Source organism: Chamaea fasciata, unplaced genomic scaffold (genome assembly GCF_029207755.1).
Source record: "Chamaea fasciata isolate MVZ Bird 193981 ecotype frontalis unplaced genomic scaffold, bChaFas1.0.hap1 SCAF_28, whole genome shotgun sequence".
Lineage (NCBI taxonomy): Eukaryota > Metazoa > Chordata > Aves > Passeriformes > Sylviidae > Chamaea > Chamaea fasciata.
Genome location: NW_027094113.1, coordinates 1685184 through 1698410, shown reverse-complemented (window position 1 = coordinate 1698410; position 13227 = coordinate 1685184). Strand labels below are relative to the sequence as shown.

The 13227-nt window shown below is 48.0% G+C and overlaps 1 protein-coding gene across 8 annotated transcripts in view; it reads right to left on the bottom strand.

The window, feature by feature from the left end:
* Nucleotides 1-13227, bottom strand: part of DOT1L (DOT1 like histone lysine methyltransferase) — a 75344-nt gene that overhangs the window by 27553 nt on the left and 34564 nt on the right. For all 8 annotated transcript variants that reach the window (XM_066205678.1, XM_066205675.1, XM_066205677.1 and 5 more), the window contains exons 8-14: nucleotides 11697-11752; nucleotides 8936-9015; nucleotides 7346-7414; nucleotides 4119-4225; nucleotides 3073-3114; nucleotides 1661-1744; nucleotides 448-682 (exon numbers count right to left, since the gene is read on the bottom strand). In XM_066205678.1, coding sequence (XP_066061775.1) covers nucleotides 448-682; nucleotides 1661-1744; nucleotides 3073-3114; nucleotides 4119-4225; nucleotides 7346-7414; nucleotides 8936-9015; nucleotides 11697-11752 — 673 coding nt within the window. The remainder of the gene's footprint in view (nucleotides 1-447; nucleotides 683-1660; nucleotides 1745-3072; nucleotides 3115-4118; nucleotides 4226-7345; nucleotides 7415-8935; nucleotides 9016-11696; nucleotides 11753-13227) is intronic.

Here is a 13227-nt window from a genome sequence, read left to right as displayed (position 1 = left end):
AGCTCCAAACACGTCCACACGCTGCTCCAAACTGTTTGGAAGGGTTCGTGTGATCCGTCCTAAGAGCAGCGGCTGAGAGAAGGCTGCAGGCACAGCTCAGGCCCAGCTCCTGGCTGAGTACCCACAGACAGAGCCCAGCCCCAGCCCCAGCCATACATTCATCACCATCAATCAGCATCAATCCCACCCCCGTGCCATCAATTCATTAATGCCGTCACCATTAACACGTTAATCACCAGCAATACATTAATCCCACCCACATCACCGTTAACACATCCATCACCATCAATCCCATCACCATCACCACCACCTCAAGGGCAGCTTTGCTGGGGTGGCAACGGAGAAGTTATGCCACAAAACCAAACTCAACCTGGCAATAAGGGAAAAACGAGCACACCCAGAGTTTCCAGGGACTTTTCCAGGCTCTCCCAGCGCCCCTGCACTCACCCTGAGGAGAGGATGAAGATGTCTGGGAGACAGTCTGGGCATGCAGGAGTTCTAGTGCAGTTTGGTTCTTCTTGGTCTTGCGCTCAGTACTCGCCACGTTCATTTTCTTGGGGCGCCCTCGTTTCCTCCCTGCCATTTTCCTGCCTTTCTTACTCAGCTTTTTCTTCCGGGCCTTGGAGGGAGATGGCTTTTTAACAGAATTTGCTGCAGCTTTTTCATCTTCAGCACCAGAATCCTGTGAGATTTTGAAAAACTTTGGTCATTTCTGCCTCGATATGCAGTATTCCTTTTCAGCAAGCATTAATAATGGCGTTCAACTTTCTGAAAAGAAACTGATGCATTGTGGTTCAGTAACTGGCCAGGGAAGTGGACTTGCTTGGGATAAGAGTTGCTCCCAAGGGGTTGTGCTCATTCTCTTCTGGACTTATTCATTAAAGAAAAGAAAATGCTGAGGGAGGGGAACTTCAGGCAGGATTAGGTTTGATACTGGGAAGGAATTGTTGGCTGTGAGGGCTGTGAGGCCCTGGCACAGGGTGCCCAGAGCAGCTGTGGCTGCCCCTGGATCCCTGGCAGTGTCCAAGGCCAGGCTGGACGGGGCTTGGAGCAGCCTGGGACAGTGGAAGGTGTCCCTGCCCATGGCAGGGGGTGGAATGACATGAGCTTTAAGGTCCCTTCCAGCCAAACTGTCCTGTGATCCTGTTAAATCTGTACCTGCTGTCTAACAAAAGCTGATTATTCATCCTTCCCTGACTACATTCTTCAACTGAATTTCACTCAAAACTCAGAGTACAATCAATACTTTATATTTTTGGGCATGAACAGACACTGCATTTCTCACAGCATTACCCAAGAAATGAAATGAATCTTTGCAGAAGAGACTCAGCACACCCTGCACTCCATTCAGCGGGTTGTGACTCAGGGAGAGCTCTGCAAACTCCTGCTGGATGCAAGCGAGGGTGGACAAGCAACTACACATCTTGCAACACCATTTATTTATTTTTTTTTTCCCAGAATTAGTGGTGCAACTCCCAAGTGCAGCTTTTATTAACTCACTCCATCATATTTTTGGGCACAGCAACAGCTACGGCAGTTTGTGTGCTCAGAGTAAAACCCAGCAGCCTTCCCACAGTGGCAGGCTTCTCCTGACTCAGAGCATGAGCTCATGCACAGCCACAGGAAACACATTCAGTGCACAGAAATGCGGGATGTTCACCTTGTTTTCTTGGATCTTCGTTGGGGTTGTCGTGTTACTTTTGTTTTCTCTTTGTTGACGACGTCTAGCTGCCTCTTGTTCCTCCTGGGGGGAAGGAAGGGACATTTCACCATTTGCTCCTGGATTTATCACTTTTTAATACAGATCACCTTGTTTCTCAGCTTAGTGATCCACAAGAAAAAGGAACAAACTCCCCTTGGCTCAGCCCACGCTCAGGTGAGAACAAATCCTTTTTCACCCCCAGAGGGGATAAAATCTCAACTTCTTCCCAGATTCTCCCCTCCCAGTGCCATACTGCTGTATCAGATTTCATTTGGATATTATTACTATTATTATTATTATTATTATTATACATTTCAATAGCTTCCCCACATCTCCAACATTTCATGGTGACACTTCAAAAATCCTCCACAACAGGAAATGGCAAACCCATTAATCATCAGCTCATTCAAGTTCAGCCAGCTTTAGTGAGGTGACTAATAAAAACCAAAAGCAGCAGTTTTTCAGCTTGATTTTCTCCCAGGCTGACAGGAAATTTCCTTGTTTAGAGAAAATCTCTTTTTCTGTCTAAAAAAAACCCCTTCTTTCAGACAGGAAATTTCCAAGAGCTCAGTCAAAGCCTTTCTTGCACCTTCCAGGTGAGGTTTAATTTGCATAAGACCTCTGGCAATTCCAACACTCCTCTGATTTAAGCACCAAACCAGTGGCAGGTTTAAGTGTGAAAAGCAGGGAAGGTCAGAATTATCCTCACCTTTTTTTTTTTCCCCCTCTAAGAAGTCTTTTTTGCCCCAAATTTGAGTGGAGCAATCTGAAATAATTCCCTTTCAGAGCCCCCATGAGTGTGTTCTTACAGAGCCAGTCAGCCTGAGGATGAACATCCACCTGAAGTTTTAAATTAAGTGGCCTCACTTAATTCTCTTCCTGGGAACCCACTGATTGTTTCAGGTTAGCACAGCCCTGCACAGTCCCAAAAATTCCCTGGCATTTTAATTCCACCTGTAACAGCCCAGACTGCAGCAAATGACAACTCACTCTGTGCCTCCAATGGCACGTCCCGAAAGGAACATTTCAGAGCATTGCTCAGTTTCATTTCAGGAGCTGAGCACGGGGACAGATTCAAACCATCGTTCCCTTCTTTAATTCCAGTTCTTTAATGAAGAAATAGCTCATTACAGACCTCCAGTGCAAGGTAAAAGCACCTTGGGGCTGCCCCATTAATTCTCTATTAGAAATCCCTTGGACATGATTGAATTAGTGCTTGATGGCATCTGAGACTTGCCTTCAATTAGCTCCATGTTCTTCGCCTACCAAGAAAATCTGATTTCCTATCAATTCTGTCCACCTGTGATTAAATTCCTCACAGTGGCTGCTCCCTTACTTTGAGTTTTCTACGGAAGATGATTGAAACTTACCCTGAGTTTTGGATTTTTGAGACTAGAAAAATAGTTTTCAAGCTGAAAATAGAAAGAGAAGAGAGTCATCCTCAAAGCCATGACAGATGAACACAGAAGAATAAAATATTAGCTTAAAACAAGCGCAGAACTGCAGAAATTCTGACTGCTTTGCTTCTGATAAGCTACATCAAGAAGCCATTTACATTCTTTCTTTTCAGGCACCCAGCCTGTTGTGTAACAGGGCATAATCCAACAACCTCTACAAGGTTTTATCATCCCCACCACTGCCTGGCCTTGTTTTAAAGCTTTGTGTCACATATCTCCCCTCAGCAGAGGCTGATTTTCAATGAAGTTATTTTTTCACTGAAGCTGCTGCACCTCGTACTCCACCATTTATCTGCACTCTGGCACATTCCTGAACAAAAGCTTTGTTAGGCGACAGCAGAGTAAGGAAAACAGCCTTACCATCCCACTGCAAAAGCCTTGGGCTGGGGTAAATGATTTGTCCACAAAAGCTTCCATTTCCACAGGGTTTGTTGGGTGTTATGGGGGGTTTGGTTTTTGTGGGGGGTTGGTGGGTTTTTGGGGGGATGGGGCTGTTGTTTGATTTTTTTGTTGTTGCTGTTGGTTGGTTTTTGATGTTTTGTTTTGTTTTCTTTAATTAAAAAAAAAACAGTGAACACGTCACCATTGTTACGGAGCTTGGGCTGCTTCTACAGCAGCTGAGAATTTTACTAAAATTGAGATGTACTGGTTGAATGTGACTGAATGAAAAGGTCTGTGCAGCAGAGGAATCAAAGCCCCGTTGAGTCTTTCCTCTGCGAGGAAATTACAGCAGGAGACCCCAGTTCAGAGGAGCTGCAGAAGGAATTTTATTAGTGAATCTCTGCAGTAAATCAGAGCTGTGCGGAACCCTGGAGCAGCCAGAGTCGCTTTGCACCCTCAGGTGTGTAAACCCACAAAGGGACAGGGACACAAGTCCCAGGCAGAAGGATGTGGAGGTGGAAAATGCTGCCCTGGAGCAGGGCAGAGGCTCCTGGCCCCATGGCAGCCCCGGTACTCACTATGGTTCTGTCAATGGTGTGCAGGTAGTAGGAGACTGGTTTCCCCGTCCAGGACACGGAGCCCTTCAGTGGTGACAGCTCCACAACCCTCATGATAGTGCCAATATCTGTAGGAGGAGAGGCAGGTTAGGGGAAAGCTCAGCTGGCACCAGCCAGGCACCAACACAGAGAAATCTGCTTTGCAGACCTGACAGGAAAACACTGCAGGGAGCTGGAGGGGAATTTCTTCCTCTCTTGCTACGTGCACCCCACAGGAAACAACCATGTGGGAGATGTACCTTACAGCCAGCCCCCCCAGAGTGAGTTCCTCAGTTCTGGCCAACACAACTGCGTCCCACACAACTTCTCCAAGGAACAACACATGTGTGTGACAGGATTGAATTAACCAGTCCCACAACGTCACCAGCCCAGCCCCTGTCAGCTGCAGCTGCCCCATATTTGGACCGGGCACAAACATGTTTTGGGTTGGATTTCTTGTCTATATTTGTTTTGTTCTCCAGAATTAATAGCTATGGGATGTGCCTTAAACATTCCCACAAACACTGAGCGAGTGGCAGGGCTGCAGGAGAAATTGTGGCACATTTCTAATTGAACACAAATGACCCAGAAGAGGCCAAAGAAAAGCAAGGTTTGGGATTCAGCAACCTCAACCACTATTTTAACCACATTTTAATACTTGTTTTCATTTGTCCCAACTCTTTCCACATTTCCATTTCTTCCTACAGATGGAACTACTAAGGACAAAAGTGGTACTGAGGGAACTGGTGCCTCCTTCTTCAAGCTTGATCTTTTCCAGTGTTTTGTATAAATTATTTAAGCCTTCATACTCGAGATCAGAGTATTTGATCGACAGGTGAGATGTGACTCAAGTCATGCTCAGGCACCAAAAAAAGCCTTGATGAATAAAAGTATTACAAAAAAAAACACCTTGTGGGGCAGCACAAAGGCAGCAGAGCAGTGACATTCCTTGTTCCACGTGCAGGACACTGGCCATGGCTGGGGATGGCATTTCCCTGGAAGTGTCACTGGAACAGGTCACTGGAACAAGCCCCAGGCCCAGCACATCCCACACCAGCTCATTTGATGTTGGTATTTCCAAAACATAATAGGGGCTCAGAAAGGGATTAAGCCCTGAAATTTATTCTCACGATTCTCCCTGTTTGTTGCATGCAAAGGTATTTTTTTTTTTCAGGGCTTTTTATCTGAATCCCTGGAAGTTTCTTACTGGTGGGAAGCTGTTGGCTCTCCTTCTGCTAAGCCTCTGAACCCATCCAAACCCCAATTAATCATCTCAATATAATTTTAACATCAGCATTTCCATTCAGCATTAAATAACAGCTGAGATCTGAAACTTCAGCGTTCTAGAAAACATTCCCAATGAATCCACGCTGGGCGGGAGCTGGAATGGGATAAAGGTCTGGCTCAACTGGCAGTCGTGGCCAGGGCTGTTCTGAGGTGAAAGAGCAGCACGTGCTGCCCTCAGTCTCCCAAATGCAGCAGAGGGAGAAGAATCCAGGAAAGAAAAGGCTTGAGAGGCCAAAGCCCTGTATTTTTGTGGGCAGCTCTAATTGAAACCTCTCCAAGTGTATTCTTGGGTTTCCTCAAGCTCTGGTGGGCTCTGCAAGAGGGCCCCAGCTCCACTCAGGCTCTCTTTGCCTCATTAGCAAACTGACAGCCTGATCCCAGCTCTCCTGAGGCTTGAGGAGTCCCAGGAGCACCATTCCACTGTTTTTCCCTTTTATTTTCAAGTCCATGTCTCCAAAGAATTGGCAGTCCAGAACCCAAGGCTCAATAAGGTTCCAAACCCCCAGAGGCCCCAGGAGGGAATTTCAAACAGGGAAGAAAAGTGCAGGTTTGGGTGCCTGATGCGTGGGACATCCACAAGAATTGCAGCTTAAAAATAACTCCCAAAGGCACAATTTACTTCATGACAGTCCAAAAATTACTATTCTTTAAAAAGCAGTTTAGGCCCAAATTAGTCAGCACAGCTTGAGATTTAGAACTCAGTGAGTTGCTCCCCACATTTGCACCGGGAGGGAAGGAGGGGGGGTTGATTTAAGGAAAATTTAGCACTGGACACAGTAAATACATGTAAAGCCCAGCTTGGACTGCTCTTTTGCTTGAGAAATTTCATAGAATAACCTGAACTGGAAGGGACCCACAGAGAATGTCAGCCCAGCCTCTGCACTGACACCCCAGTTTCAACAATGAAAGCCTGAAAAAAGGTCAAAAGCAGAACCAACAACATGGAATGTCCCAAAACCTCCTTAAACTGCAGCTCATGTCCTTGCAAAGGACAAGGCTGCCAAACACCAAGTCTGGTGTGTTCAGAGGAGGAGGAAAACAGGACCCTGTGTTGGCAATAAACCAGACCCAGGGCCTGGGTGTGGCTGGGAGGGGTTTGTTTGCTCAGTGCACTGCACAGGAGATGTTCAAAGTTGAACATCTCACAGAATCCTGGAATGGTTTGGGTTGGGAGGGACCTCAAAGCTCATCCAGTGCCACCCCTGCCATGGGCAGGGACACCTTCCACTGTCCCAGGCTGCTCCAAGACCCCTCCAGCCTGGCCTGGAACACTTCCAGGGATCCAGGGACAGCCACAGCTGCTCTGGGCAACTTCTACCAAGGCCAATTCATCCCAATCTCCCATCCATCCCTGCCCTCTGGCAGTGGGAAGCCATTCCCTGTGTCCTGTCCCTCCATCCCTTGTCCCCAGTCCCTCTCCAGCTCTCCTGGAGCCCCTTCAGGCCCTGCCAGGGGCTCTGAGCTCTCCCTGGAGCCTTCTCCTCTCCAGGTGAACAGCCCCAGCTGTCCCAGGCTGACTCCATAACCTCTAAGCCTTAGGAATCCTGACTGATGGGATTTACCTGCCTGGATTTAGGGTGTGAGGAACTCCCCTGTGAGTCACAGCAGCTCTTTGTGGCTGAAGAAATGAATCACACCCTTGAACTCCTGATTCCTCTTCAGCTCTAAAGTTGCCCAGCCAGGGACACATTGATGGAACCAACACCAAAACACAGCAGCACAACCCCCTCAAAAAGTGTCTGCTCCTCTCTTGTGTGGGGTTTTTTTTTAGATTGATTTTAAGTTCCTGTCACTTGGTGTGCCCTAAATAAACCAACAGCATTTTCTACTTAAGCAACTCTAAAAAGGAGCAACACCCCCCCAGACATTTTCAGGTAATGAATACCCACAACTGTAATGAACAATAAAAAGGACAATCATACCACTCAAGTTTCGACTGTTAATTCTAAAATTTAGAGGTGCAAAAGGTTTTGAGGACACAATTCTCCCACCTGGAAAAAGGAGGAGAAAAAAAAAAAAAGCAGAGTCAGCTTCATTATTCGCTCTAGAAGTAACTACTTATTAAATATAACCCAGTACAGAGCCCTGAAGAGCAGTCCTATAAAACTGCCCCTTGTATAGCATTAAAAAAGAAAAAAATCCCTTAATTCCCATTCTGACAGCCCCAAGAAAGCCAGTCTATGATTCCTGCCAGATGACACCTCAACGATCACTTTAAAATGACAGATTTGAAACACTTGGAAAAAAAAAAAAGAGCATGGTAATTCTCAGTGGCAATCTAAAGAAATTTCAATTATCTCCTTCCTACTTGGGATCTTTTATACACAAGCCCCCAAAGCCCTTTTATTTAGAGGCCACTAATCTCCATTTCATGGGTATTTGGGGTCATTCAGCAGAGCCTGAAGCACACTGTGGGAAGAGAAATCAGGTTTCATCATTGTAACTAAAGGGTTTGAACCATCCCCACCTTCCCACTGCTCTCAAGCCACCATTAAACAAGTTTGAAAACAAAAATATAATCCAGTTAAATTAAAGAAAACAGCTGAAGTTTGGGGGTTTTATGGTTTTCAGCAGAGCCCAAAAGTCACATTATTTATTTCAGCACAAAGCTGTGCCATGTGCTTCGTTCACACCACACGTTTTTCTTTTCAGAAATTGTTATTTTTGTCATTTCTGCCATAACCAAGTAAAACTGTTACTTATCCCAGTGGTTGAGAGCAGAGAAAAGACACCAGGGGCAATGGAGGGGCCATGATGGGGTCAGTGGGTGTCCCCAGCCTGCAGTGTGGCTTCTCAGGAGCAGCCAGGGACAGTGTCCCAGTTTTTATGGAATTGTGGAACCATTAGGGCTGGAAAAGACCTTTAAGATCATCAAGTCCAACCAGCACCATGCTCACCACTAAACCCTGTCCCCAAGGGCCACATCCCCACAGGGATGGGGACTCCAGGATTTCAGTAGTCAGGAGAGAGCACCCAGCACTGCATGCGACAGCTCCGAACAGCAGAACCCAGGACGTGGATTCTGGATGGAATTACAGACCGGCCTCCCAAAGCTGGGCCTCTGCAGCCAAGAACCATGGAATGGGTTGGGAGGACTTTAAAGCTCACCCAGTGCCACCCCCTGCCATGGGTAGGGACACCTCCCACTGTCCCAGGCTGCTCCCAGCCCTGTCCAGCCTGGCCCTGGACACTGCCAGGGATCCAGGAGGTTTGGTCCTGGCTGTTGGGTGTTTTGTGGGCTCCCAAAAGAGGAAAGGATGGACCAGCAGCTCCTGCCATGCCAACCCTGCTCCAGAGTCTTCCCTGCAAGAAGCCAGGCAGGTCTGGGCAGACCCAAAGGTGGGAAGGAATCCCACTGTGGTGCAGACACTTGGCTCCAAGGCACAGAACAAACCCCAAGGCACAGAACAAACCCCAAGGCCTGGCTTTGCCAGCTGGAACTGAGCCTTCCTCCCAGCCCAGCTCCCACAGGAATCACAAAACGAAGGAAAAACATTTCCAGTTGGATTTACCTTCCTTCATGTTTGCAAAGCGCTCCTTCAGCTGGTGATCCACCTCAGGCCCGAAGGCAAAGTTATTCACAAAAATAACACTGCAAAACAACGATCCAGTTAAAGATCAGGGAGCCAGGAACACCCCACAAGGACCCCCAGTCACACCACAGCCCCTTGGAGCCTTCCCAGCCATTCCTGCCATGGCCAGACCTGCTTGTCCCCAGCTCTACAGCTCCTGCCACACAACACATGGAGAGCAACTCTCAGCACTTCATCTGTTACTTCTTGGTGGGGAGTTAAAATATTACAGCAAAATACCAAAATGTATTTTAGAATCATAAGATAGTTTGGGTTGGAAGGGACCTTAAAGCTCATCCAGTGCCACCCCCTGCCATGGTGGGACACCTTCCACTATCCCAGGGTGCTCCCAGCCCCATCCAACCTGGCCTGGGACACTGCCAGGGATCCAGGGGCAGCCACAGCTGCTTTGGGAAATCTGTTTCTCTTCCAGCTCCAAATTCTCCGGAATGCCAGGAGACAATGACATCTTAGCTCCTTTTCCCTGTCCCAAACCCAGCACTTCAGCCCTACCCACAACAAAGGAGGTGCATCTTTCTTTCTGGGTTAGGAAATTCAGTGAGGGGAAAAAAACAATCCTATGGAAAGAAAGAAATCTGCACGGAGGTAGAATCCCACAAATGATAAAAGGGCTTGGGAAAGAAACAACATTCCACAGATTGAAAAACAAACACCCCTTTAGTTTTAAGGTCTAATCAGCCTGGTCTAATTGTCCCTGGTGCCCATTTACTATCAGGCTGCAACAAGAGTCCCCAACACCTCTTGGAAGTGGCTGAGCTCCCTGCTGAATGAACACCTCAGGGGAGCTTTGGGATGGAGCTCAGGGAAAGGTTCTTCCCCCCGAGGCTGCTGGGGCACTGCCCAGGCTCCCCAGGGAATGGTCCCAGCCCCGAGGCTGCCAGAGCTCCAGGAGCGTTTGGACAACGCTCTCAGGGATGCCCAGGGTGGGATTGTTGGGGTGTCTGTGCAGGGCCAGGGGCTGCACTGATGATCCTGGTGGGATCCTTCCAACTCAGGATATTCCAGGATTCTGTGAAGTGTAAAAGCCACCCTGGCCTATTGTTCCCACATGAAGAATTGATTTCTTTGCTGGAAAACTCCCTTCCCAGTGCCTCCACACATGAAACGTGTTCAACAAGGACACGGAGTTTAAGAGCAGCAGTCAAAGCTATTAAAAACCACGAATGAAAAAAATGTTTATGCACCAAGGGAAAAAAAAAAAAAAGAAAAGTTGTTCTTGCTACGCCTTGCTCTTGGAAATTTGGGAAACCCTGCCTGGCAAGTAAAACTAGCAGGGGTTTCTTCCTCCTCCTTCCCATGTGCCAAAAAAAAAAAGGCCTTGCAAAAGAGCCAAACACATTAATGGGACTAGAAAACATCCAGGAGAGGAAGGGAAAAAGCCAGAGCCTGCAGATGTGTGTTTTTATAGTGTTCACTCTGGCACAGAGTTTTGTGAGCACGTGCAGGGCACAGGAACCCCAAACCCCCCTTGGGCTCAGCCCTCGTTCCAGGAGGCTTTGCCAAGGCACAGGGATCCCCTGGAATGCACAGGGAACCATGTCCTGGTACCAGCCCCATCCCTGGGAGAGGCCAAGGCCAGACTGAACAGGGCCTGGCACACAGGAAGTTGTCCCTGCCCAGGGCAGAGGCGGCACGGGGTGAAATTTAAGGTCCCTTCGAACCCAAACCATCCCCAGTCCTGCACCACAGCGAGGTGGAGCAGCACTGAGGCCCACAGTGAGGGCCATTCCACACAAACCAAACATCTCCCAGCACTTCTGGGTGCAGTCAAGGCTCCTGCAGCCAAAAATTTCTCCAAAAATTTAAATTAATCCCGAGGAAAGTTGCTCGGGCAGCAGAGGATTGTGCACTTGGAATAACAAGCAACGAAGCCAAACCCAAATGTGCTGCAAGGCTGGGACAAGTCTGTCCACAAATTAAAAGGCACCTCCAGAAGAAAGTGAGGGACAGAATCCTGCAGGAGTCACCAGCCTGGCGGACGCCTCCCCCGGGCTCTCAAAACCAGAGCTTTGGGAGCAATCCAGAAATTGCCACAACTCTGAAGGCTTTCAGAGCCCCCTTTGACAACGGCCTTCCATTCCCCCACATAACAGGGTGGCCCAGAAGGTCATATAAAAATCAAGAGGTTTTTTCCTACCCATAAGGCTGAAAGAATGCAAAGCTTTAAAAATACAGACGACCTTTATTGCTTTTAACAAATTTACTCCCTTTCTGCTCCCTCAGAAAGGAGCCCAACCCTCTGCACAGTTCTCCCCATAAATAAATCTTTGGGACAATTAGTTTAAATGAACTTTCAATTTAAGTTGAAACAAACTCACTTGGGTCTTTTCTTTGGAGGGAAAGTGAGCCTGTGTGCCCCAATAGCCAAGAGAATGAGTATTTTGCCAGAACCCCTGACATGAACTATAAGGATGTGCAACACAAACGAAGGTTTGTGCTCCTCTTATAACCAGAATTTATCTTGGATACACCCTTGTATGGAATATCATGGGACGTGCACTCAAAGCCATTCTTCTAGTCAGAAAACACGATCTAAAGAGGCCAGTGTAAGAGTTGGCAGATAGACTTTGGGTATTTGCTATGGAAATTCTATATAAAAAGCTGGCCAGCCTCCCAATTTCCATTATACAAACTCCCAAATATCCCGCTCAGAAAGCAGCATTCAACTGCTGTACTGTACCTTGTGTTTGCAATCCTCTCTCTCCATTCTTCTGAGAGGAAGTCACCTCTTTCCAGCTTCAAACAAGACAAAGGACACAGAAACACAGAGGGGTTAACAGCGTTCCCTCCTGCTCCTTTCAAAGAGGGACAAACAGGCTGCACCAGCTCCCTGACCCCACAACAACCAGGGACAAATGAAACGTTTTGGAAACCCTGAGGTGGAGCAGGGAGAGCTGACCCTGCTCATTCCTCACATCCCTGAGGTTTCTCCCTCCCTGCTCCCACCCTCGGCCGCTCTCCTGCATGGCAAGAACAGGGAAGGGTCTCTGACTGCTCCACGGAGAAGCCAGAAGTGCTGGCACTCGTTCCAAAAGTGATCAGCAAATGCCTCCTGAAGGCCCCCACAGCTGGAGATCCCCCCTCGGCAGAGGGAGCTGAACTTGGATTGGGAACAGCTCCTGCTGGGAGCCCTGGCTCCCAATTCAGGCTCTCGCTGCGCTGCACAAACAAGAGTCTGATTTTTGTGGGGCTAAATATAACCCCCGAGCACTTCTAACACTTTCAAGTTGGAAATGAAGTAACATAAAGGCCTTGTTTGAAAATAAATACAGTTACGACTTCAGTGGCGTGTGGAGCACCTTTCTGGTGACACCACATCAAGTCCCAGGTGAACACAGAGCTCTTGCACAGCTTGATGTTTTCTCAGTCGTGTTTTGGAAATGAGAGAGGAGCCCATGGGCCACACTCTTCTGCTGTGCCACAAATCAGGCAGGAGGAGGGTTGGGGGAGGAAGATGATAGGAGGAGAGAAAAAAACAAGGTGCAACTCTATAATTAATACTGATGACACCCTTTGAAGATGATGGTTTGTGCCAGAACCTCAGGAACATCAAAGCGACGGCAGCGTCTGCTGAGGATCCTTTTCCTGCACTGATTTCTCTGCATGGGAAGGAGTGAGGATTTCACATGGCAGCACTAATTCTCCTTAGTGACAACTCCCGAGTGCCGGCACTGCAGTGCAGACACAGGAACAACTTCCGTCCCTTAGGGCTGGCTCAGCCTGGGAACACCCAAAGGGAGCTCCAGGGCCTGGGGCCACTCAGGGACACAGAGGCGGTGACAAACCTGCCCGAGCCACTGTGAAGGACAAAGCCACAGGTGCCAACAGGAATGGGGCTGCTTCCAGAAGGAAAGGAAGGGGAAAACCACCAAAATGTCCTGCTGCTACACAAGAGGGCTGAGAAAAGTGGACGTTCAGGTTTCTCTTGAACTTTGTCAAGAGCCTTAAGTGCTGGAAACTGAACAGAGTGGGCAAGATTAGCTCAAGTTATTCAGAAACACCTGTTCCACCAGCCGGGCTGAAATCAGAGTTAAACCAGAATTACTACCTGTGATCTCCCACCTGCTGGGAGGGGAAGCACCTTTGACATCCCTGCAGCAATAAAACCAAAGGAAAAGCTGGAAGCTGAAGTCACAGATCCAACCCAAGAACGCCTTGCTGGGCACTGTCAGAATCTAAACCAGAGACTCAACATCAAAAATGTTCTAAGA